The 26,978-nt window shown below is 43.3% G+C and overlaps 1 protein-coding gene and 1 long non-coding RNA gene across 6 annotated transcripts in view; one reads left to right on the forward strand and one right to left on the reverse strand.

Moving 5' to 3' along the window:
- Positions 1-26,978, forward strand: part of REXO1 (RNA exonuclease 1 homolog) — a 388,039-nt gene that overhangs the window by 356,493 nt on the left and 4,568 nt on the right. For 3 of the 5 annotated variants that reach the window (XM_056572358.1, XM_056572367.1, XM_056572397.1), the window contains exon 15: positions 10,998-11,118. The exons of 1 other annotated variant lie outside the window; for it this stretch is intronic. In XM_056572358.1, the coding sequence (XP_056428333.1) occupies positions 10,998-11,118 (121 nt within the window). Of the gene's footprint in view, positions 1-10,997; positions 11,119-26,978 lie in introns of those variants that run through there. One more of the 5 variants, XM_056572376.1, reaches the window with a different exon arrangement.
- Positions 1-26,978, reverse strand: part of LOC130368575 (uncharacterized) — an 83,338-nt gene that overhangs the window by 55,039 nt on the left and 1,321 nt on the right. The window contains exons 2-3 of the long non-coding RNA XR_008892511.1: positions 25,966-26,050; positions 2,334-2,506 (exon numbers count right to left, since the gene is read on the reverse strand). This is a non-coding gene — a long non-coding RNA (uncharacterized LOC130368575). The remainder of the gene's footprint in view (positions 1-2,333; positions 2,507-25,965; positions 26,051-26,978) is intronic.

Raw genomic sequence — 26,978 nt, forward strand, 5'->3', positions numbered from 1 at the left:
TGGGCATTTGCGCGGGGTGCCTGCTGATCGATATCAGCAGGCACCCTGGTCCGGTCCCCGCCCAGCGTGCGGCAGGGACAGAAATTCCCACGGGCGTATGGATACGTCCTGGGTCCTTAAGTACCAGAAAGCCAGGGCGTATCCATACGCCCTAGGTCCTTAAGGGGTTAAGGACCCAGGATGTATGGGTACGTCCTGGGTCCCTGTCCTGCGATATAACGCGGGGTCACACGGTGACCCCGCATCATATCGCAGCGGGCCCGGCGTCATAGTGAAGCCGGGACCCGCCTCTAATAGCGCGCGGCACTGATTGCGGTGCCGCACGCTATTAACCCTTTAGCCGCGTGCTGAAAGCTGAGCCGCGCGGCTAAAAACAAAAGTAAAAGTGCCCGGCTAGCTCAGGGAGCTGTTCGGGATCGCCGCGGTATAAGCGCGGCATCCCGAACAGCTGTAGCACAGGAAGAGGTCTTCTTACCTTCTCCTGCGCTGAGATCCAGGCTTGAGCATTCAATCGCCGAAAACACTGATTGATCCATTCCTATGGCGATGGATCAATCAGTGTAAAAGATCAGTAAATGCAATGTTATTGCATAGGAGCTATAATATTGCATAAGAAAAGTGTAAAAAAATCATTCACCCTTTCAATTATCCCTTCCCCTAATAAAAGTTTGAATCACCCGGCATTTCCAAGAATAAAAAAAAATTCTAAAAAGTAAAATAATAGTAAATAAAAATATACCGCTTTTTAAACCGCACGTTCAATGGCGTACGCGCAAAAAAATTCCAAAGTCCAAAATAGCGCATTTTTGATCACTTTTTATACCACAAAAAAGTGAATAAAAATTGATCAAAAAGTCTGATCAGAACAAAAATGTTACCACTAAAAACTTCAGATTACGGTGCAAAAAAATGAGCCCTCATAGCGCCCTGAACACAGAAAAATAAAAAAAAGTTATAGGGGTCAGAAGATGACCATTTTAAACGTATAAATTTTCCTGCATGTATTCATGATTTTTTTCTGAAGTGATACAAAATCAAACCTGTATAAGTAGGGTATCATTTTAACCGTAAGGACCTACAGAATAAAGATAAGGTATCATTTTTGCCAAAAAATGTACTGCTTAAAAATGTAAGCCCCCAAAACTTAGAAAATAGTGTTTTTTCATCAATTTTGTCTCACATTGATTTTTTTTCCCGTTTCACCGTAGATTTTTGGGTAAAATGACTGTCATTACAAAGTAGAATTAGTGATGCAAAAAAAAAGCCATCATATAAAATTTTAGGTGAAAATTTTAGAGTTATGATTTTTTAAAGTTAAGGAGGAAAAATTGAAAATGAAAAAACGAAAAAGCCCGGGTCCTTAAGGGGTTAAAAAGCTCTTCCCTGATAAATCACCCACTTTTCCCATTTTGCAAACAAAAAAGCAGGAATAAATACAGCAAAATTATAGCTGTAATTGAACTGACCTATAGAAAAACGGATAACATGTATGTTTTACTGTAAAGCACACTGTGTTAAAAGTAAACCCACAAACATTAAAATTGCATTTTTTTTTATCTGTTCAGTTTTACACTACAAATTTTTTTTCCCGGTTTCTCCTTATATATTTTATAGTTATATGAAAGTGTTATTACAAAGTACATTTGGCTCTGTTAATGGAAAATAAAGGAATTATGGCTTTTTGAAATAAAACATTTTCAGCCTTGAAAGGGTTAATTTAGCCCACTTTAGGAATTGAAACCTTTCCTACTTGCTCAGCAAGTTTAGACTTTACATTATAGGTGTACTCTGCTGGAATTTTTATATATATATATATATATCAACTGGCTCCAGAAAGTTTAAACAGATTTGTTAATTCCTTTTATAAAAAAATCTTACCCTTCCAATACTTATCAGCTAAGTATACTACATAGGAAGTTGAGTTATTCTTTTCTGTCTGACCACAGTGCTCTCTGCTGACACCTCTGTCTTTGTCACGAACTTTCCATGGCAGGTGAGATTTGCTATGGTGATTTGCTCCTTCTCATGACAGTTCCTGACATGGACAGAGGTGTCAGCAGAGAGCAATGTGGTCAGGGAGAAAAAAATAAATAAAAAAATAAAAGAACTTACACTGATACAGCAGCTGATAAGTACTGGAAGGGTTTTGATTTTTAAATGTAAGTAATTTACAAATCTACACAATTTCAAACAGAAGAAACCCAGCAACGCTACTTCACAATCCACTATAATCCGCTATACTCTTCTCCAGTATCTGACCTTTCCGGTGCTCACATCAAGACAGCGCTAATGTAAGTCCCAAACAGACAGTAAAGAAATGGAGCACCACTCACCAGGTCACTCGGGGTCATCAAGCTTCTTTTATTTCATGTAGCTTGGCGGCATACAAACATGCAAGGGAGAGTGGACGGAACAAGGTGGGTGGGGGAGAGGGTTGGGCGACGGTCCGTATCGCACACACAGTGCTTCATCAGGTCCCTGATTTATTCACCTCTACAGGTGCATTCTAAAGGTAGAGGAACACAGTTACAATAGATACAGGGAATAAAACAACAACATCAGTGATCTACAATACCTTTAAAAATAAAAGAACACCTGCACATGTGAGACAATGAGAGAACAGGCATCAGATTCAGAAAAAACTTTTTTTCAATTCTTTCATTTAGACCTAAACCCATTGTGGCATTCAGTCTTGATATCCACCTGGACTCCTTAATTAACAATCGCTGATGCCTGTTCCCTCTTGTGCTAAATGTTTCAATTCTCTTTTAGAGACTTTGTGGATCCACCATGATATTCCTTAACATGAGAAATCAGTTTTGTGGCCCCAATGCCAGTCCTTAACGATCTAAAATGTTCTCTAATACATGAAAAAGTGGGTGTATTGTTTTACCCACAAAAAAATCTACAGTCGCAAAAAATGGCATAGACCACAAAATGTGACCTGCATGTTATAAATTGGTTCACTTTCACCGTATACTTTCCTAGTTTTAATTCCTTTGATTTAGAATTGTGCACACAGAAGGAGCACGACCCACAAGCTGCTGTCGGCGGCGTCTAGTCCGCTCAATTCCCCGCGAGCACACATGCATTCTCATGTGCGCTCGGGGCAAGGAGCAGGCGCCATTACGGGACTTCTTGTTAATACTTTGGCGGCCCGGTGCTCTTTAGCTCGGCCCACCCAGGGCCGCTGAAGCTTCTCTGGGCGTGAACTGTGCACCAATCAGCGATGTGCGCGCGATTATGGTGGCAGGGGCCACTCAGCGGTGCCCCCTGCTCCTAACACGCCCCTCCCTTGCTATTGGCCGGCATTTCTCCTCTCTGACAGCCTGGAGACCACCACGGTTTGAGTCCCGGGAGTGTTACAGTGTTGTGGTTTAATTTTTAAAATAGGTCCATTGTGGTCTATGGGGATCTCAAGGCATGTGAAACAGTAAGATAAGCAGACTGTATCAGCAACACAGTGAAATGGAACACAGTCTTGGGTGAGAGAGGCCCAGAACGGCCTCCCTCTAAACAGTTAACTGGAGTGTTAGCCACTCCTTTACTCTGTTAATACTGTAACTCTAAACTGTCTGGTTCTGCTGAACCTCTTGTTCTGCCTGCTCCACTGCTCCCCCAGACCCCCCTGCTACTCTACCCCGGTTGTTCTTCCAGACCCGGTGGGTTCGGCCGCCCCTCCAGCCTGGGTTCCCTCCCTCTCCTAGTCTATATCCGACTTGGCTCAGGTCTCCCGTTATGTGGGACTGCCTTGGAGAGGCCCTCCCTACACCGTCCCTCCGGAGGGTCCCGCTCTCCCCCCTATTCTGACGCTCTCACAGCATCATAGGGGTGTGTCATATGACTCATCCCCCAAGTCTTCTGGCAGGCACGGATGCTCCCCTCGCAGGCATCGCCCTGTTACTGCGACCTGTAGCAAGCGTCGCTCCTCCAGTGAATGCTCCCAGGGTCGCCGCTCTGGCTCTCCAGACCCGCGTACCAGGTCCGTCTCTCTCTCTTCCAGGGCCGCCTCACACGTTCCCATACACCTGGAGAACTTGTGGAAGAAGTTTCTGATTCGGCCTCCGATTCAGAGGACAGCACAGATGTGCCTAATGTGGTGTACTCATTGGTTGCAGCCATAAGAGACACCTTCCAGCTAAAGGACCCAGGTACTTCGGACGTGGTCCAGAAGTTTCCTTTCGTCGTGTCAGATCTCTTCCAGGGCTGCCTCACCTCGTTCCCATTCACCTGGAGAACTTGTGGATGAGGTTTCTGATTCGGCCTCCGACTCAGGGGACCGCACAGATGTGCCTGATGTGGTGTACTCAGTGGTTGCGGCCATAAGAGACACCTTCCATCTAAAGGACCCAGGAACATCGGACGTGGCTCCAGAAGTCTCCTTTCTTTGTGCCCGACCGGCACTCAAGACTTTCAGCCTGAAGTCACCCTGACAAGAAGTTTCAGGAAACGAAGAAGGTTCAAGCGCGGTATTCCTTCGCCAAGGACCTCATTGCTCGGTGGACCTCCTCTCCAACTGTGGATCTGCCGGTCTCCCGCCTCTCTAAAGTGCCTACCCGGCCATTGGCAGATGCGGCTGCCTTCAAGAATCCAGCAGACATGAAGGTGGATATTTTGGCAATCTCTGCCCTTGAGGCAGCAGGTTCTTCCTGCTTTTGCTTCTGCCTGGGTGTCAAAGGCCCTTTTTAGTATGTCTTCCAACTCTGCCAGGGTAGTCTTCAAGATCCCTCCGGAGGATTTATTTAATCTAGCTCTCCGATGCTCTGCAGCCGGAGATTTTTCTGTGTTCTGCTTCCATGTGCAGCCACTGTGCTGCCTTTACCACAAGCTACCTGGTAGCCACCGTCCCCTCATGTGGCTTTAAGCCTGGAATGCGGACGCCACTTTCAGGAAGTGAGGCGACGGGCGGAAAAAGAGTTCTTTATTACCTCTGGTAAGACTCACAGAACCGTTTTCTGTCGTAAGTTCTCCTTCTGGTTCTGCGGACCTTTGGTACCTACAAAGGGTACCAACAAAGGGTCCAGCCAGGCGCCTTCATGGGAAGAGGGCTCCTCTTTCCGATCCCATTCCTCACGGAGGTCTGCTATCCGTTCCGGACGTTTGGCGGCCCCATCAGGCACCTGAAGGCCTTCCTCAGCCTGAAGGTTCGCCCCTACCCGCCGACCTCTCTCGTGGTTGGTCGCCTCTCACCCTCCGGGATGCCTGGACATGCAGCTTCAGGGGAAAGTTTTTCTAGGTTTATTCCAACCTCTTTGGTCTCCAAGAAAGGCGTTTCTGTTCGCCCAGTCTTGGTTCTCGAGTATCTCAGCCAGCATCTTGCGTTCCCATCCCGAATGGAGTCTCTCAGTTCGGTGCTGGCATCCATGGTTCAAGGGGACTTTTCGTTCCTCGGTGGACATCAAGGATGCCTGCCTCCACTTCTCATTGTTTCCCGGTCATCAGCGGTACCTCCGCTCTACAGTTCCAGACGGTCATTTTCTATTGTGGCTATCCATTTTGGTCTGGCCACTTCTCCGTGGACCTTTACCAAAGTCCTGGCGCCTGTGATAGCCTTTTTACGGACAACAGTTGTTTCCATGATTCCTTATTTGGACTACCTCCTGATCTGAGCTCCAGCCAGGACCCAGATCCTTGAGAGTCTTAGTCTCAACCTCCAGACCTTGTGTCACTTCGGTTGGATGGTCATTTGGGACAAGCCCAACCGCTCTCCTGGGGCTCCAGTTCGATGCGGCCTCTGTCAGCTTTCGACTCCACCGACCCTTTTCAAGAGTCTGTTGCCTTCGGCTCCCTGCTCCAGTTTCCATTCGCTTTTGCATGGATGTCCTGGGTCGATTGGTGGCGGCCGTGGAGGCCGTGCCATTTGCCCAGTTTCATCACTGACCTCTTCAACTGGTGATTTTCTTCCGGTGTGACAGGTCTCCATTGTCTCTCGGCCGCAAGATCATTCTCTCTCGTCTGTCTTGTTGGTCCCTTTTATGGTGGCTTCGTTTTGCCCCTCATTTTTTTCGGGGGTGTTCCTTCCTGTCCATCCCTGCCAGTCTGTCAGGCTGGGGAGGTGTTTTCAGGGACCGCCCGGTCTGGGGTCTCTGCCCTCCGAGAAGCTTTTTCCCCTTCAACATTTTGGGGCCTAGGGCAATTCTTCTTTGCTTGCTTCTTGGGAATTTCCCTTCTGGGCGGAACTCAGGTTTCCGGCCATCTCAGTTATCTTCAGTCTGGCCGTCCCTGGAATGTGATCTTCTCGGCCGGTCCTCAGTCATCCAAGGCCACTGGTCCCTACATCCAGGGGTGTTTGCTGTGATCTGCAACCCCTGGGGCGCTCCAGGCGTGGACCTCTGCTTGTCCCACCACAACCGAAGCGTTCTTCTCTCTTGGTCGAGCCTTGCCCTACCTTGTCTATTTGGTGGTCGGGCTTTGCCCTACCTTATCTGTTTCCTCCCTTTCTTCTCTTTTTGGGGTCTTGAGGAAACTCTCAGTGGGACGTTTCCTCCATTCTAGTGGCCCAGCCTGGGCCCGGCGGGCGTGGTACGTCATCATGGTCAGGCTCCTGAACGACTTAACGTTGCGCCTTCCCTATCGTCCAGACCTCCTATCTCAGGTCTCCTGTGCCACCCCTATTACTGTCTCTGCTTTGACGGCGTGACAGTCGAGACCGCGGTTTTGAGAGCCTCGGTTTCTCTTCCCAAGTCATTTGCACCATGCTCAAGGCTCGCAAGTCCTCCTCGACAAAAATTTACCACCGTACCTGGCGGTCTTATTTTAGTTGGTGTGAAGCTCAGGTCTTGTGCCCTGTTACCTTTTCGGTTTCCTGTCTTCTCTCTTTCTTGCAGTCAGGATTGGAACTGGGGTTGTCTCTCAGTTCCCTTAAGGGTCAGGTTTCGGCCCTTTATATTCTTTTCTAGCGTCCTCTGGCTTCTAATTCTCATGTCCGGACCTTCCTTCAAGGAATGGCGCATGCTGCCCCTCCTTATCGGTCACCTTCTCCCCCTTGGGACTTGAATCTGGTTCTGGGGGTACTCCAATGTTAACCTTTTGAAACCCTTGGGGTGTCCCTGCGCCTCCTTTCTTGGAAAGTGGTGTTTTCTAGTTATCTCCTCCATTCGGAGAGTGTCTGAATTGTCAGCTCTCTCCTGCCGTTCTCAGTTTCTGGTGCTTCACCAGGACAAGGTTGTCTTCCGGCCAGATCCTTCCTTTTTGCCTAAGGTGGTTTCGGCCTTTCATTTCAATGAGAACATTGTTCTTCCGTCCTTTTGTCCCGCTCCTTCTCATTCTAGGGAGCATTTACTCCTCAAACTGGATGTGGTTCGGGCTGTTAGGTATTACCTCTCTATCTCTTTTTCGTTTCGTCAGTGCGATTCCTTTTTCGTCCTTATGGAAGGTCGTCGTAAGGGACAACCTTCTTCCAAGGCCACCACTTCTTGTTGGATCCGGTCTGCCGTTTTGGAAGTCTATCGCTGTAAGGGGAAGATTCCTCCCTTCAGGGTTGTGGCTCATTCTACCCGTTTCTTGTTCTGGGCTCTCCAGAACAAGCCTCGGCCTCGCAGATTGCAAGGCGGCTACTTTGTCGTCTTTGCACACTTTCTCGAGGTTCTACCGGGTTCATACCTTCACATCGGCTGATGCTAGTCTGGGCCGTAAACTGCTGCAGGCAGCAGTGGAACAGCCGTCTGTCTGACTGATAATCTGCCCACCCAAGGGACGGCTTTGGTACGTCCCACGGTCTGTGTCCCCCAATGGAGCAGATAGAGAAAAGGAGATTTTTTTTTAACACTTACTGTAAAATCTCTCTCGAAGGATCCATTGGGGGACACAGCTCCCGCCCCTTTTGGGTTTCTCTTTGGGTCTCTGTCCGAGAGTGTGTTCAGTTATATCTTTTCTTTTGGTTCTCGGACAGTTAGTTTTTTTTCCTTGACCTGTCGGTCCTCTCCTATTGCTCTGGTACTAAAACTGATTAGCTCAGGGCCTGGTGGCGGGAATATCCTGCTGGGAGGAGCCGACTTCTTTGTTGCCATAGTGTCATACCTCCTAGAGACAGCAGCATACACCCACGGTCTGTGTCCCCCTATGGATCCTTCGAGAAAGAGATTTTACGGTAAGTGTTAAAAAATCTCCTTTTTTTAGGGAGGAAATTTAAATGAAAACCACAAATTTGCACATTTGGAGGGTTTCGTTTTCACACTGTACAATTAACGGTAAAAATGACATGTGTTCTTTATTCTGTGGTTCAATACGATTAAAATGATACCCATGGCTAGATACTTTTTATATTTTTGCACCGCTTAAAAAAAATCTAAAACTTTTTGTACAAAATCACCTATAACTTTTTTCATTTTTCCGTATATAGGGCGGTATGAGGGCTCATTTTTTGCGCCGTCATCTGAACTTTTTATCGATACCTCATTTGCATATATAAAACTTTTATATCATTTTTTTATAAAAATTTTTTAAATAAAATGTGACAAAAAAGCAGCATTTTTTTACTTTTTTTTTTTTTAACGTTTACGCCCTTCACCGTACGAGATCATTAACATTATATTTTCATCGGACATTTACGTACGCGGCGATACCAAATATGTTTATAGAAAAAAATTACGCTTTTTGGGGATAAAATGGGAAAAACTGACAATTTTTTTTTTATTGGGGGAGGGGATTTTTTACTTTATTTTTTTACTTTTTATTCTTACATTTTTCAACTTTTTTTTTTTACACTTTTTATGTCCCCATAGGGAACTATCAATAGCAATCATATCATTGCTAATACTGTTCATTGCTATGCATTGGACATAGCAGTGATCAGTATTATCGGCTATCTCCTGCTCTCGTCTGCTTGATCTCAGACCAGAGCAGGAGATGCTGGGAGACGAATGGAGGCAGGTGAGGGGACCTCCGTCCGCCATTACAGATGATCGGATCGCCGCAGCAGCGCTGCGGGCGATCCGATCATCTATTTTATGCGCATTACCGCAGATGCCGTGATCTGTACAGATCACTGCATCTGAGGGGTTAATGGTGGACATCCGCGCAATCGTGGATGTCGGCCATTACCAGCGGGTCCCCGGCAGCCGGAACCTGCCGTGTATGACGCGAGCACTGCTCCGATGCTCGCGGTCATACACAGGACATAAATGTACGTCCTGGTGTGGGAAGTATCGCCAAACCAGGACGTACATTTACATCTGTGGTCGTTAAGGGGTTAAATAAGCGACGAATTTGTCAAACTCTTGCCTTTTACCTTTCCACACAATGAACATATCGTCCACATAACGCCATATTGTTTTAATATATCGGACAAAGGGATTATTAGATGAAGATGTAATTTCGTTCAAACACTGCCAGAAAAATGTTTGCGAAAGCACAAGAGATAGGAGTCCCCATCACCGTTCCATTGATTTGTTTATACCACTTTTCTTCAAATTGAAAAACATTGTTTGTTAAGATTAATTCAGTGGCCCCTACCACTAAATCAATGAAGTCCAGGGACTTATCAGAACAGGAGAGGAACTCCCTGAGAGCCTATATCCCCGCATCCCAAGGGATGCGGGTATACAGGCTCTCAAAATCAATGAAAACTAAATGGCAGTCCAGCTGCCAATCCATGCCCTCCAGCGGGAATATCAAATCCCCTGTATCCTGCAAATAAGTGGGTATTTGTTTTAGCATGGGAGGGATAAACCAGTCGATATTGCTGGACAAAAATTCAGTAGGACTACCGATCCCACTACATTTGGGCGGCCAGGGGGTGGCATGTGGTTTTTATGCGTTTTTGGCGGTATATACCAGTGAGCATTTTTAGGGTTATTAGGAAATAATTTCTCTGCTGTTTTGATGATGATGATTCTTTTCTGGGTGTAGGTTCTTAAAAAAGATTGGAGTTTACTCAGAATTTTAGAAGTTTGGTCATTCGGTATTTTTTCATATACTGACACATTTATTAAGCTGATTGTGAGCTTCAGTTAAATAATCTTTCCTATACCATATAACGACCGCCCCTCCTTTATCAGCTTTGGAGACAACAATCTCCTGGTTCCCTATAAGCCAATCCAATGCTTTCTTCTCCCCTTTTGTGATGTTAAATTTAGGCTGGGGGTATAGAAGGGCTTTGACATCCCTACAGACAGCATGTTGGAACAAATCTATTGCTCCTCCCGGGATAGTAGGGGGCTGTCTGGGTGTATCGTCAAGAGGGGTGTCAGTAGCTAACTAACTTAGGTCGATCAGACAGGCAATGTCAGTGGTCCCCAAACCTTTAATGGGCATAAACCCAAGGGGGCCAATGACACACTGCTGTTCGCCTTCTTTATTAGTATCATTACTGGATGTCACTTTAGTAGAAAATAATCCACCCACCTTGTTCCGTACGCTCTCCCTTGCATGTTTGTGCCCCCAAGCTACATGAAATAAAAGAAGCTTGATGACCCCGAGTGACCTGGTGAGTGCTCCATTTCTTTACTGTTTGTTTGGGACTTTAATTTACAAATCTTTTTAACTTTCTGGCATCAGTTGATTTAAAAAAAAATGTTTTCCAGCTGAGTACCCACTAAGGGACTCTCTTAGCCCATCTGCATGCCATGAACTGCAGACATGAACTGGCAGATAATGCGACAAAAAAAAACTAACTTGGTCTTTTACACACGTGCCAGGAGGGGGGCTATGGCATGGCAATGCTGCAGCTTGACCCCATTTCTTTGACTCCTAAGCCAGTAATAAAAACTTTATTTTAGCTCTTATAAAAAGGTCAACAGATTTTACTTTATTACTGCATTATATTTCAATCTGTGTTTGCAACTTATAGCAAGCAAATGTGCAGACAGATTCCCTTTAATTCTTGCTTATTGATGAGTAAACCTTTTTTTAATTTTAATTTTATTCATAAAATTTTTTTTAAATGGGGGTTTAAAAACAACTAGTTTGTTAATGTTACAATCATTATAGTATTGTTAATTGTTGTGTGTTGACACCAGTCTTGTAAATACATGTAAATTACTTGCCATTTTTTAAAGCTTATTCATCACACTGTAGTGGATACTGCAGTTGTCTTCCCACATCGCCTTGGACTACCATACAAGCGTGCACTTCGTACTTTAATGGCTGAATATCTTAAGCGTATTATCCAAGACAGTGGTAAGTATTCATATTTTCTATCTTACAAGTAAATCCTTTTCAGCGGCATTGTTTAAAAAAAATTCCACTTTTATACTCCACGGTACAATTAAAAATTAGCATAAATGTCTAGTAACATTGTAAATATTTAGTCATGCGTGAAGGCACATGTTGCACTGTGGCCTTAGGGCATGCATGGTAGCACTGAAGCAGAGCAGTCACATGATCCGGGACTCCCTCGTCTCCATGAGGAAGAGAGAGAAGAGGAGGAGGATGTGCATATTGATGAAAAGAGCAGTGCAAACAGAACCCAGGGGATGGCCTGAGTATAGCCCAAAGTCTCCTCCAAACCTGCCTCCATTGCACTTATAATGCAATATTTTAATATGCAAATTATTTTTTATGTCAGGAATAGCAAAATGGATTTAGGTATGGAAAACAGCATTTTACTCAGGATCACCTGCACTATCCACCTGTATATTCAAATTAGTGCGGGTGATCCAGCAGTCAGTTTTCCTTTAACCACTTAAGGACACAGCTCATTTTGGCCTTAAGGACACAGCCAATTTTATTTTTCGTTTATTTTCATTTTTTTTTCCTCCACGCCTTCTAAGAGCCATAACTTTTTAATTTTTTCATCTTCAAACCCATATGAGGGCTTGTTCTTTTGAGCAACCAATTGTACGTTTTCTATGCACTTATATTATCATAAAATGTATGGAAAAACAAAAAAAATGTATTGAAAATAAAAAAACTGCAGTTATGCTCATTTTGGAGGGTTTTGTTATTTCGCTGTATATTTTACAGTACAGATGAGGTTTTCCTTATGCTGTCAATACAATTAATTCATTAATTAATTAATACAATTAAATGATACCCATGTCTATTATTGTACTGCTTTTTGTGCTGTGATCTGTATTTTATTTGGTACTACTTTTGCATATATGGGACTTTTTAATCACATTGCAATCATTTTTTTTACATTTAAGCCTATCACCATACAGTATCATGAATGTTATATTTTGATAGCTGACATTTACACACTTTTTTTAATACCAAATATGTTTACTGATATATTTTTTTCCACACTTTTTTTGGGTAGAATGTGAAAAGGGCTATTTTTAAATTTTTCATTTGGGATGTGCTTAGTCCCCTTTTTTTTATGTCCCTATAGGGGACAATTTATAGGCATAACGCTGATCAGTATTATTAGCGATCTACTTCTCTGGTCTGCTAGGAGACAGACCAGAGAAGAAGATCACATGAGGACGGCCGGAGGCAGGTGAGGAGACCTCCGTCCACCATCTTGGTTCATCTGATACCCTTGGTCATGACGCGGGTGATCAAATGAGCCATCAGACCTGCCACATAGCCACAGAGGGGTTACTGGTGGACTGCAGAACGATTGCTGATGTCTGGCATTTTTGGCTGGTCCCTGGCTGCTGATAGCCAGTAGGTCCTGTGATGCATGAAGATAGCGCAGCTCCTGCACTCCCTTCATGTACAGGACGTAACTGTAACTTATACAATACACCAGTGGTCCCCAAACTGTGGACCTCAAGCTGTGGCAAAACTACAACTCCCAGCATACCCGGAGAGTCAAAGGCTGTCTAGGCATGTGGACATTTTTAAACATGCTAATTTTTGTACAAAAAGTTATAATTTTTAAAAAGAAGAAAAAAACAAAATAAAACCTAAACAAGTTGGGTATCATTTTGATTGTATGGACCTACAGAAAAAAGATAAGGTATCATTTTACCAAAAAGTGCACTGCGTAGAATCGGAAGCCCCCAGAAGTTAAAACATTTTTGCCAAAATTATTTTTTCAATTAGTGCTACTGTGATGGCTTGTTCTGCCAGAACTTGTAGGGTTCTAGCCCTGTTATTTATTTTGGTTGCTGGGACAATGCCTCTGTGCTCATGGGTGTGGTTCAGTTTGCTAGCCAATTAGTATCCTCCTGTTTGCAGCTCTGGGATATTTAAGGAGGCCTTTTCCAGTCATTCCTTGCTTGTGAGACTTCTTGAACTGACCAAGCAACCTCTTGCTGTTTATTCTGGTTTTCTGTGACTCTTGGCTCGGCTTTTTGACTTCCCTTTTTGGCTCCGTTATTGTACTTTGCTCCCTCTTGTTACTAGGGGTGTGAATCGCCAAGAATTTGGCGATTCGATTCGAATCGCGATACCAGTGTGGCGATTCGATATATCGCGATATATCGCGATACCGTCTAGGTGACGATACATCGCGATATATCGCCCACCTGGGAGCATTCATAGATCCCAATAGACGCCGCTGTCAGCTTTGACAGCGGCGATCTAGTACTTCGGTGCTGCAAAATAAAATAAAACGCACTTTCTCTTACCTGCCAACGAGCCCGCGGAGCTCCGGTACAGGTGTTCGGTCCCCGGGCTGTATTCTTCTTACTTCCTGTTAGTCCGGCACGTCACATGGAGCTTCAGCCTATCACCAGCGGAGGCGGGACATCGCTGCGGCCAGTGATAGGCTGAAGCTCCATGTGACGTGCCGGACTAACAGGAAGTAAGAAGAATACAGCCCGGGGACCTAACACCTGTACCGGAGCTCCGCGGGCTCGTTGGCAGGTAAGAAAAGTGCGTTTTATTAAAAATTCCACATCCCTAAAAGAATCGATTCAAAAATATTTTGAATCTATTCTGTATCGGCAAATGAAAAATCGCGATTATCGCGAGAATCGATTTTTTCTTACATCCCTACTTGTTACGGACTTGGCTAGTTGACTCTGACTTTATTGTGTATTTGTTTAGTATTATTTGTGTTAGTTTGTGTGCCTCCTGACTGTTCCCGACCTGTGTCTGTTTTTTGTAGTTTATTGTGTTGACTGTGACTGCCATCCCTTATATAGGAAGGGAACAGCACCGTGGTTATGGACCTGCTGCCTAGGTCGGGTTCGTAAGTAGGCAGGGACAGAGGCTGTGGGTGAGTTCAGGGCTGCACTCTTTCCCTGCCCAGATGTGACAGCTACTTGACTTGCAGACAGGCCTAAGACATAAGGATACACCTAGTGGATTTTTGGACTACCTTTTATTTATTAGGCAGTTCATACCTTCAAGCTTGCAGATGCTTCAGGGTGTAAAACATTTTTTGCAAGACAAATTGACATTTTTTACCATTCTGGGGTACATGTAAAGGAGCTGAAACAAATCAGTTCTGCCATTGTTTTTTTATTTTGTTAAAGGGGTACTCCGGTGAAAACCTTTTTTTTTTTAAATCAACTGGTGCCAGAAAGTTAAACAGATTTGTACATTACTTCTATTAAAAAATCTTATTCCTTCCTGTATTTATTAGCTGCTGAATACTACAGTGGAAATACTTTTCCGTTTGAAACACAGAGCTGTCTGCTGACATCATGAGCACAGTGCTCTCTGCTGACATCTCTGTCCATTTTAGGAACTGTCCAGGGTAAAAGGAAATCCCCATAGCAAACATATGCAGTTCTGGACAGTTCCTAAAATGGACCGAGATGTCAGCAGAGAGCACTGTGCTCGTGATGTCAGCAGACAGCTCTGTGTTTCAAAAAGAAAAGAATTTCCGCTGTAGTATTCAGCAGCTAATAAGTACAGGAAGGAATAAGATTTTTCAATAGAAGTAATTTACAAATCAGTTTAACTTTCTGGCACCAGTTGATTTAAAAAAAATAAAAAATAAGTTTTTCACCAGAGTACCCCTTTAAGGTGTTCTTTTTATAAATTCTTTATTTTCAAAATACAAACCTCACAATCAATACACCTTTACAGAAAAATAAACCTCAGGACAGCCGTAAATAACATATAAGCAATACATAAAAAAAAAGGAAAAAAAAAAAATAAAATTGCACCCAGTTTCTCCATGTACTAAAAAATTCACTTAGTGCTATGTCGAATAGATCTCAGATTTTCCAAAAGCATAATCTCATTCACCTTAGAGAACCACATACCTAGATTTGGGGACCTAATTTGCTTCCACAGAGAGGGGATGCAGCTTCTAGCTGTCATTACTAAAAACCCCAATAAGGAGTTCTTGTATTGTTTTAGCGATATCTCACTGTGTTGTAACAGGAAGAAGTCTGGCGAGAAGGGGCATTCCCTCTCCATTAATTTTGTAATGATCATATGTACCTTTCCCCAGAACTTCTTCACCCGTCGGCATGACCAAAAGATATGCATAATAGTTCCTTCAGCATCCCCACGTCGCCAACATTTCCCCTCACCTATTGCACGTCCACTGTCTCCAAATGTTCTTGGGACCTGATACCATCTTGTAAGAATTTTATAGTTTGCCTCCTGTAGACACACGTTAACTGAAGATTCAGGTATAAAACAAAAAATCCTTTTCCACTGTTCAGCTGAGAATTGTAGACCCAAGTCTCTCTGCAATTTTATCAGAAACGAAGGATAGCTCTCATCACCTCCTTCTGACCAAATTCTATATATTTTTGAGAGTACATGTTTTTTAGGTTCATTAGAGCTACATATATCCTCGAACTTCGTTAAATCTTTTGTATACCAACTAGGATTTGGTAACCGTCTGAGAAAATTCCTCAATTGAAAGTTTCTCCAAAAACGGGGCCAACTGTTCCGTCTCTTCCTCTACTTTCCACTCACCTTGATCAGCCCCAGATCTAAACTGGGCTACTCTAAATATTCCTCCCTCCCTCCACTGGCAGAAAATCGGATCCTCTACTCCCGGAGGAAATGCTGGGTTACCAATTATTGGTAGCATCTGTGAATTTTTGGGTAATAGCAATTTTCTAACTACTGTATCTTCACAGACTGCTAATGTAGCTCCTATTATTGGGTGTTTTTTCAACTCTTTCACATCTTCCCTTCACAGCCATGGTAAACAATTTACTGGGATTGATGTAAAAGATTGCTCAACCGATTGTATTCGTACAAATGACTCCTACAGTTTGCTAAGTCTCTTTTTGCATTATCAGCCAATAACTGTCCAATTTCCTCCTTTTTTTTCTACTTTTATTTTTAGGAGTACTTCCATTTTACGTTTACACTCAGTGTCCAAATCTTTCAATTCCTGCAGTTTTTGTGTTATTTTATGTGTTTTTTTTCTCTCTTCAAACGCGCCCCATGTTTTACCAGAATCCCCCTAGCTACACATTTATGAGCTTCCCATACTACTCCCGGGGAAACATCTACGGAATCATTAATATCAAAATATTCTCTAACCGGTTTCTTGAGGTCTGCTAACCCCACCTCATCCTGCAGGAGTAGAGGATTCAATTTCCAATCACATTTTCTAGGACCTATCTCTGGAAAACACAAATTTATTTTAATCATAGCATGGTCAGAAAAAAAAATATTTTCAATTGACGCATCTCTAAACCACTCCAATTCCCTCTGTTTCATAAAAAAAAAAATCTATCCTGGAAAATGCACTGAAGAAAAACAAGTATAATCCCTATCTTTAGGATGTGAGATACGCCAGGGGTCCACCAAACAAAATTCGTATATCATCTTCTTGCAATAGCGCAAAGCAGATGACCTCATATATGACATTCCCCATGATGTATCCAAAGCCGGTCCAATACAAAATTAAAATCACCTCCCAGAATCAGAATCCCTTCAGCAAATTCTTCTAACTTCTCCAAAATCTTCCGTAACATAAAGCCTTGTTTAATATTCGGGAGGTATACTGATGCTAAGGTCACCTTCTGTGAAGCAATAGCCCCCTTGACGAAAAGAAACCTCCCTTCGTCTTTACAACGATCTTCATAAAACCACGGTATACTATGTGAGATTAATATACTAGTTCCCTTTGCTCTGGGGTTATCTGTATAGCTATGGTACACGGTTGAAAATTGTCTGCTAGTAAATGCGAATTTATGCGAGAGTAGATAGTGAGTTTCTTATAGAAAAGCTATATCCAATCTCTCAGATCTTAACAGATTGCTCAATATTGACCTTTTACCTGAACCTTGAAGACCTCTCACATTCAGAGAGCCTACAGTCACTCTCCCCATCTTTATACTCTATGCTTTTACTCTCTCAGATTAGCACGAGGGAAGACAGATTGGTCAGATTATGACAATACCTATTATATTATCTCCATAACAGAAGGTTGTTAACCCTTTAAGGACCCAGCCATTTTTCACTGTAGGACCCGGCCATTTTTTAAACATTTGACCACTGTCACTTTAAACATTAATAACTCTGGAATGCTTTTAGTTATCATTCTGATTCCGAGATTGTTTTTTCGTGACATATTCTACTTTAACATAGTGGTAAAATTTTATGGTAACTTGCATCATTTCTTGGTGAAAAATCCCAAAATTTGATGAAAAATTTGAAAATTTAGCATTTTTCTAACTTTGAAGCTCTCTGCTTGTAAGGAAAATGGATATTCCAAATAAAAAAAATTTTGATTCACATATACAATATGTCTACTTTATGTTTGCATCATAAAATTGACGTGTTTTTACTTTTGGAAGACACCAGAGGGCTTCAAAGTTCAGCAGCAATTTTCCAATTTTTCACAAAATTTTCAAACTCACAATTTTTCAGGGACCAGTTCAGGTTTGAAGTGGATTTGAAGGGTCTTCATATTAGAAATACCCCACAAATGACCCCATTATAAAAACTGCACCCACCAAAGTATTCAAAATGACATTCAGTAAGTGTTTTAACCCTTTAGGTATTTCACAGGAATAGCGGCAAAGTGAAGGAGAAAATTCACAATCTTAATTTTTTACACTCGCATGTTCTTGTAGACCCAAATTTTGAATTTTTACAAGGGGTAAAAGGAGCAAATTTATACTTATGTTTGTAGCCCAATTTCTCTCGAGTAAGCACATACCTCATATGTCTATGTAAATTGTTCGGCGGGCGCAGTAGAGGGCTCAGAAGCGAAGGAGCGACAAGGGGATTTTGGAGAGTACGTTTTTCTGAAATAGTTTTTGGGGGGCATGTTGCCTTTAGGAAGCCCCTATGGTGCCAGAACAGCAAAAAAAAACACATGCCATGCCAATTTGGAAACTAGACCCCTTGAGGAACGTAACAAGGAATAAAGTGAGCCTTAATACCCCACAGGTGTTTCACGACTTTTGCATATGTAAAAAAAAATAAAAATTTTTTTCACTAAAATGTGTTTCCCCCCAAATTTCACTTTTTTGCAAGGGTTAATAGCAGAAAAGACCTCCCAAAATTTGTAACCCCATCTCTTCTGAGTATGGAGGTACCCCATAAGTATACCTGAAGTGCACTACGGGTGAACTACAATGCTCAGAAGAGAAGGAGTCATATTTGGCTTTTTGAGAGCAAATTTTGCTCGAGGGGCAAGTCGCATTTAGGAAGCCCCCACATGGCATACCATTTTGGAAACTAGACCCCTTGAGGAACGTAACAAGGAATAAAGTGAGCCTTAATACCCCACAGGGGTTTCACGACTTTTGCATATGTAAAAAAAAAAAAAAATTTCACTAAAATGTGCGCTTCCCCCCAAATTTCACATTTTTGCAAGGGTTAATAGCAGAAAAGACCCCCCAAAATGTGTAACCCCATCTCTTCTGAGTATTGAAATACCCCATGTGTGGACGTCAAGTGCTCTGCTGGCGCACTACAATGCTCAGAAGAGAAGAAGCGCCATTGAGCTTTTGGGAAAAAAATTGTTTGGAATGGAAGTCAGGGGCCATGTGCGTTTACAAAGCCCCCCGTGGTGCCAGAACAGTGGACCCCCCCACATGTGACCCTATTTTGGAAACTACACCCCTCACAGAATTTAATAAGGGGTGCAGTGAGTATTTACACCCCACTGGCGTTTGACAGATCTTTGGAACAGTGGGCTGTGCAAATGAAAAATTAAATTTTTCATTTTCACGGACCACTTTTCCAAAAATCTGTCAGACACCTGTGGGACGTAAATGCTCACTGTACCCCTTATTACATTCCGTGAGGGGTGTAGTTTCCAAAATGGGGTCACATGTGGGTATTTATATTTTTGCGTTTATGTCAGAACCGCTGTAAAATCATCCACCCCTGTGCAAATCACCAATTTAGGCCTCAAATGTACATAGTGCACTCTCACTCCTGAGCCATGTTATGCGCCCGCAGAGTTTTTTACGCCTACATATGGGGTATTTCTATACTCAGGAGAAATTGCGTTACAAATTTTGGGGGTCTTTTTTTCCTTTTAACGCTTGTGAAAATAAAAAGTATAGGGCAACACCAGCATGTTAGTATACATTTTTTTTTTTTTTTTTACACTAACAAGCTGGTGTAGCCCCAACTTTTCATTTTCATAAGGGGGTAAAAGGAGAAAAAGCCCCCCCAATATTTGTAGTGCAATTTCTCCCGAGTTCGGAGATACCCCATATGTGGCCCTAAACTGTTTCCTTGAAATACGACAGGGCTCCAAAGTGAGAGAGCGCCATGCGCATTTGAGGACTAAATTAGGGATCGCATAGGGGTGGACATAGGGGTATTCTACGCCAGTGATTCCCAAACAGGGTGCCTCCAGCTGTTGCTAAATTCCCAGCATGCCTGGACAGTCAGTGGCTGTCCGAAAATGCTGGGAGTTGTTGTTTTGCAACAGCTGGAGGCTCCGTTTTGGAAACACTGCCATACAATACGGTTTTCATTTTTATTGGGGGGGACAGTGTAAGGGGTGTATATGTAGTGTTTTACCCTTTATTATGTGTTAGTGTAGTGTAGTGTTTTTAGGGTACATTCGCACTGGCGGATTACAGTGAGTTTCACGCTAGGAGTTTGAGCTGCGGCGAAAAATTTGCAGCTGCCCAAACTTGAAGCAGGAAACTTACTGTAAGCCTGCCCGTGTGAATGTACCCTGTACGTTCACATGTGGGGGGGGGGCAAACCTCCAGCTGTTTCAAAACTACAACTCCCAGCATGTACTGACAGACCGTGCATGCTGGGAGTTGTACTTTTGCAACAGCTGGAGGCACACTGGTTGGAAAACCTTCAGTTAGGTTCTGTTACCTAACTCAGCATTTTCTAACTAGTGTGCCTCCATCTTTTGCAAAACTACAACTCCCAGCATGTACTGATCGCCGACATGTATGCTGGGAGATGTAGTTATGCAATAGCTGGAGGTACGCAACTACAACTCCCAGCATGCCGAGACAGCTGATTGCTGTTAGGACATGCTGGGATTTGCAGTTTTGCAACATCTGGAGGGCTACAGTCTTAGAGAACACTGCAAAGTGATCTCCAAACTGTGGTCCTCCAGCTGTTGCAAAACTACAATTCCCAGCATGCCCTGACAGCAAACAGTTGTTTGGGAATGCTAGGAGTTGTAGTTTTGCAAGATCTGGAGGGCTACAGTTTAGGGACCACTATATAGTGGTCTCAAACTGTAGCCCTCCAGCTGTTGCAAAACTACATATTCCAGCATGCCCAAACAGCTGTCTGGGCATGCTGGGAGTTGTAGTTTTGCAACATCTGGAGGGCTACAGTTAGAGACCACTGTATAATGGTCTCAAACTGTACCCTCCAGATGTTGCTAGGCAACTCACCGGCTTCCGTCGGATCCAGCCGCACGTCATCGCCGCCCGCCGATCTCAGTCGCCCGCTGCCTCCGTCGCCAGCCCGGATCGGTAAGTGGATCTTCGGCGCCGGTCCCCGTCATTTCCCCGTCCTGCCCCGCCTATTGTGGGAGGGCAGGACGGGGAAAACGAAAGTAAACCCCCCCGCCCCCGATCTGCTATTGGTGGTCGCGTCTAGACCACCAATAGCAGGGATAGGAGGGGTGGCACCCGTGCCACCTCACTCCTATCGCTACAGGGGGATCGTGGGTGTCTTAGACACCCGCGATCCCCCTTACATTCCGGGTCACCGGGTCACTACAGACCCGTAATGACCCGGAATCACGCAAATCGCAAGTGTGAATTCACTTGCGATTTGTCGCGATCGCCGTCATGGGGGGGTCTAATGACCCCCCTGGACATTTGCACGGCACTCCTGCTGAATGATTTCAGCAGCCGTCCCGCTCCGATCCCCGCCCGGCGCACGGCAGGGACCGGAACTGCCCATGACGTAACTGTACGTCATGGGTCCTTAAGACCCAGGGTGTCGGGACGTACCGTTACGTCATGGGTCCTGAATGGGTTAAAGAAAAAAAACTATTGACTGAGATGTGTGGGGGTAGTTTTTTTCAAAAATGTGAAATATAAGGGGTAATGATCTATTCCTCCATCACTTTTCCCTTGGCTAACAAGTTTACATACAGTTACATTGTCTTTAACCCCTTAAGGACCCAGCCCATTTTCACCTTAACGACGAAGGATGTATATTTACGTCCTCCGCTGGCTCCCGCGATATGCAGCGGGGTCACGTGGTGACCCCGCATCATATCGGATCGGTCCCGGCGGCCATCAATGGCCGGGACCCGCGGCTAATACAGGACATCACCGATCGCGGTGATGCCCTGTATTAACCCTTCAGACGAGGCGATCAAAGCTGACCGCCGCGTCTGAAGCGAAAGTATCCCGGCTGCTAAGTCAGGCTGTTCGGGACCGGCACGGGGAAATCACGGTGTCCCGAACAGCTTACAGGACACCGGGCGGGACCTTACCTTCCTCCTCGGTGTCCGATCGGCGAATTACTGCTCCGTGCCTGAGATCCAGGCAGGAGCAGTCAAGCGCCGATAACACTGATCACAGGCGTGTTAATACACGCCAGTGATCTGTGTAAAAGATCAGTGTGTGCAGTGTTATAGGCCCCTAAGGAAGCTAGAACCTTGCAAAAAAAAAAAGTTAAAGTGTTAATAAAGATCATTTAACCCCTTCCCTAATAAAAGTTTGAATCACCCCCTTTTTCCCATTAAAAAAATAAAACTGTGAAAATAAAACGGTCAATGGCGTACACGTAAAAAAATTCCAATGTCAAAAAAAGCGTATTTTTGGTCACTTTTTATACCATTAAAAAATGAATAAAAAGTGATCAAAAAGTCCGATCAATACAAAAATGGTACCGATAAAAACTTCAGATCACGGCGCAAAAAATGAGCCCTCATACCACCCTGTACGTGGAAAAATAAAAAGGTTATAGGGGTCAGAAGAGGACATTTTTAAAGGTATACATTTTCCTGCATGTAGTTATGATTTTTTTCCAGAAGTACGACAAAATTAAACCTGTATAAGTAGGGTACCATTTTAACCGTATGGACCTACAGAATAATAAGGTTTCATTTTTACCGAAATATGCACTGCGTAGAAACGGAAGCCCCCAAAAGTTACAAAATAGCGATTTTCTTCGATTTTGTCGCACAATGATTTTTTTTCCGTTTCACTGTGGATTTTTGGGTAAAATGACTGTCACTGCAAAGTAGAATTGGTGACGCAAAAAATAAGCCATAATATGGATTTTTAGGTGGAAAATTGAAAGGGTTATGATTTTGAAAAGGTAAGGAGGAAAATACGAAAATGCAAAAACTGAAAAACCCTGCGTCCTTAAGGGTTAAGGACCCGAGCATTTTTTGACCACTGTCACTTTAAGCATTAATAAGTTTGGGATGCTTTTACTTTTCATTCTGATTCAGAGACTGTATTTTTGTGACATATTCTACTTTGTTTTAATAGTACATTTTCGTGGTTAAAAATTCCCAAAATTTGATGAAAAATTTTTTTTACTTTGAAACTCTCTGCTTATAAGGACAAAATGGACATCCCAAATAAATTACACATTGATTCACATGTACAATATGTCTTTATGTTGGCGTCATAAAGTTGACAAGTCTTAACCTTTGGAAGACATCAGAGGGCTTCAAAGTTCAGCAGCAATTTTCCAATTTTTCATAACATTTTCAAAATTGGAATTTTTCAGGGACCAGTTCAGTTTTGAAGTGGATTTGAAGGGCCTTCATATTAGAAATTCCCCATGAATTACCCCATTATCAAAACTGCACCCCTCAAAGTATTTAAAATGACATTCAGAAAGTGTGTAAACCCTTTAGGTGTTTAACAAGAATAGCAGCAAAGTGAAGGAGAAAATTCAAAATCTTTGTATTTTACACTCGCATGTTCTTGTAGACCAAGTTTTCGAATTTTTACAAGGGGCAAAAAGAGAGAAATCCCCCTAAGATTTGTAACCCAATTTCTCTCAAGTAAGGAAATACCTCTTATGTGGGTGTCAAGTGCTCTGCGTGTGCACTACAAGGCTCAGAAGGGAAGGAGTGACAATGGGATTTTGGAGAGTGAGTTTTTCTGAAATGGTTTTTGGGGGGCATGTCACATTTAGGAAGCCCCTATGGTGCCAGAACAGCAGAAAACCCCCACATGGCATACCATTTTGGAAACTACGCCCCTCAAGGCACGTAACAAGAGGTCCAGTGAGCCTTAACACCCCACAGGTGTTTGACGACTTTTCGTTAAAGTCGGATGTGTAAATGATTTTTTTGTTTTCACTAAAATGCAGTTTCTTACCCAAAATTTTGCTTTTTTTACAAGGGGTAATAGAGAAAACGCCCCCCAAAATTTGTAACCCCACCTCTTCTGAGTATGGAAATACCCCATCTGTGGATGTCAAGTGCACTGCGGGCGCACTACATGCTCAGAAGAGGAGTCACATTTGGAAAGCAAATTTTGCTGAAATGTTTTTGGGGGGCCTGTTGCATTTAGGAAGCCCCTATGGTGCCAGAAAAGCAAAATAAGAACACTATTTGGGAAACAACACCCTTCAAGGAACGTAACAAGGGGTACAGTGAGCCTTAACACCCCACAGGTATTTGACACATTTCCGCTAAAGTTGGATGTGAAAATGAAAAATTTGATTTTTTTTCAAAAAAATGCTGGTGTTACCCCAAATTTTTCATTTTCACAAGGGGTAATAGGAAAAAAAGCCCCCCAAAATTTTTAGCACCATTTCTTTTGAGTATATAAATGTGTGGACGCAAAGTGACACCAGCATTTTAGTGAAAAAAAATTAAATTCATTTTCACGTCCAACTTTAACGATAAATTCTTCAAACACCTGTGGGAGGTTAAGGCTCACTATACCTCTTGTTACGTTCCGTGAGGGGTGTAGTTTCCAAAATGGGGTCACATGTGGGTGTTATTTTTTGTTTTGTTTTTTTTGCGTTTGTCAGAACCGCTGTAGTCAGCCACACCTGTGCAAATCACCTTAAATGTACATGGCGCTCTCACTCCTGAGCCTTGTTGTGCACTCACAGAGCATTTTACGTCCACATATAGGGTATTTCCATACTCAGGAGAAATTGCGTTACAAATTTTGGGGGTCTTTTTTTCCTTTTACCTCTTGTGAAAATGAAAAGTATGGGGCAACACCAGCATGTTAGTGTAAAAAATTAAATTTTTTTTACAATAACAGGCTGGAGTAGATCCCAACTTTACCTTTTCATAAGGGGTGAAAGGATAAATAGCCCCCAAAATGTGTTAGACAATTTCTCCCGAGTACGGAAATGCCCCATATGTGGCCCTAAACCGTTGCCTTGAAATACGACAGAGCTCCAAAGTGAGAGAGCGCCATGCGCATTTGAGGCCTAAATTAGGGATTTGCATAGGGACGGACCCGGATGCAAGCATTACAGTTGCCTCCGATACCAAAATTACCCTATGACAGTGTTTCCCAAACAGGGTGCCTCCAGCTGCTGCAAAACTCCCAACATGCCTGGACAGTCAGTGGCTGTCCAGCAATACTGGGAGTTGTTGTTTTGCAACAGCTGGAGGTTCCGTTTTGAAAACAGTGCCGTACCAGACGTTTTTCATTTTTATTGGGGTGAGGGGGTAACTGTGTAGGGGTATATGTAGTGTTTTACTCTTTATTTTGTGTAAGTGTAGTGTTTTAGGGTACATTCACATGGGCGAGTGTTTACAGCGAGTATGTTTCCCTTTGGGAGTTTGAGCTGCAGCGGAAAATTTGCTGCATCTCAAACTTGCAGCGAGAAACTCACTGTAAACCCTCGCCCGTGGGAATGTTCCCTGTACATTCACATGGGGGGGGGGGCGCGGCAAACCACCAGCTGTTGCAAGACTACAACTCCCAGCATGCTCTTCAGCTGTCCGTGCATGCTGGAGGTTGAAGTTATTCAACAGCTAGAGGCACACTGGTTGCAAAACACTGAGAGTTTGGTTTTGCAACCAGTGTGCCTCCAGCTGTTGCAAAACTACAACTCCCAGCTGGAGGCACACTGGTTGTGAATCACTGAGTTAGGTAACAAAGTCAGTGTTTTGCAAACAGTGTGCTTTCAGCTGTTGCAAAAGCTACAACCCCCAGCATGCACGGACAGCCGAAGGGCATGCTGGGACTTGTAGTTTTGAGACAGCTAGAGGCATACTACTGCAACCAGGGCCGAACTGGGGACAAAAACCAGCCCTGGAAATTATTGCATTATTTATATATATATATATATATATATATATATATATATATATATATATATATATATATATATATATATATATAATAATGTGTGTGTGTGTGTATGTATAGTTTTTTCAAGAAAACAGCACCTGAATGCATTGAAGAGTGCAGGCAAGTGTAGAAACCCTGGTCACAAATCCACAGCGAATTTTATAAAGAAAAAATAAAAAGTGGGTTTTATTCCAACATGTGTAGAGTTGCAGGCAACGTTTCTGCTGGCTCACCCAGACATTGGGGGAGATTTATCAAAATCTGTCCTGAGGAAAAGTTGCCTAGTTGCCCACAGTTTTTTGGCACCAGTTAAAACTAATTTTTTTCCAGAAGAGTACCCCTTTTTAAGCAGTGGTAAGGTTATGCTGGGAGTTGTAGTTTCACTCATCATAACTGTAGAACTTACAAGTGACTCCAGCTCTGATAGGACATAGTGAGGAGAATACACAAGAATATCAGTGACTACAGGTGACGTCTTCTCTATAGTCTTTCCTTATTTAATTCAGATGGTACATACCGCCTGGACTTGTTCCAGCTAAATGTTCACTCAGCAGAACTTGACGCCCAGATGGCTCCTCACTATGTCAGCGCATTCTGATCCTCTATGTGAAAACAATAATCATTATACTGCCAAACACTGTATCCTTTGAATATAATACTGGCACACACCATACCCTCTGAATATAATACCGCCACACACCTTACCCTCTGTATATAAAACCGCCACACACCGTACCCTCTCTATATAAAACCGCCACACACCGTACCCTCTCTATATAAAACCGCCACACACCGTACCCTCTATATAAAACCGCCACACACCGTACCCTCTCTATATAAAACCGCCACACACCGCACCCTCTCTATATAAAACCGCCACACACTGTAACCTCTGAATATAATACTACCACATACTGTGCTCTCTGAATATAACCTTGCGATGCACCCTCTGAATACAATACCGTAATTTATTTTGGCCCATAAAAACCATACAACCCCAAAAATTTCTTATAATATACACTATGGCCGTCATGTATAATTGTCTTTAGACTGTTTTTTTGTGTCTAAAAATGGTGCAAAAAAGGCGCAAGCAGGGTTTAGACTTAGCTTTTTAGTGTATGTGAAGAGAGAAATTTCAGAAAATGTGACCTGAACATAATTTATCAAATGGTCTACCTTTTAATAAATTTGGTGTTCCTACACAGAAAAATGCTTCACTTACACCTACAATGGTAAATGCCAGCCTATACCTCTGAAATGCAAAACACTCTGTGCCCCCTCACATATAATGCACCCTGTCCTGTGCCCCTCACATATAATGCCCCCTGTCCTGTGCCCCTCCCATATAATGCACCCTGTCCTGTGCCCCTCACATATAATGCCCTCTATCCTGTGCCCCTCGCATATAATGCACCCTGTCCTGTGCCCCTCACACATAATGCACCCTGTCCTGTGCCCCTCACATATAATGCACCCTGTCCTGTGCCCCTCATATATAATGCCCTCTGTCCTGTGCCCCTCACATATAAT

The sequence above is a fragment of the Hyla sarda genome, chromosome 1 (assembly GCF_029499605.1).
Source record: "Hyla sarda isolate aHylSar1 chromosome 1, aHylSar1.hap1, whole genome shotgun sequence".
In the NCBI taxonomy this organism is placed as follows: Eukaryota; Metazoa; Chordata; class Amphibia; order Anura; family Hylidae; genus Hyla; species Hyla sarda.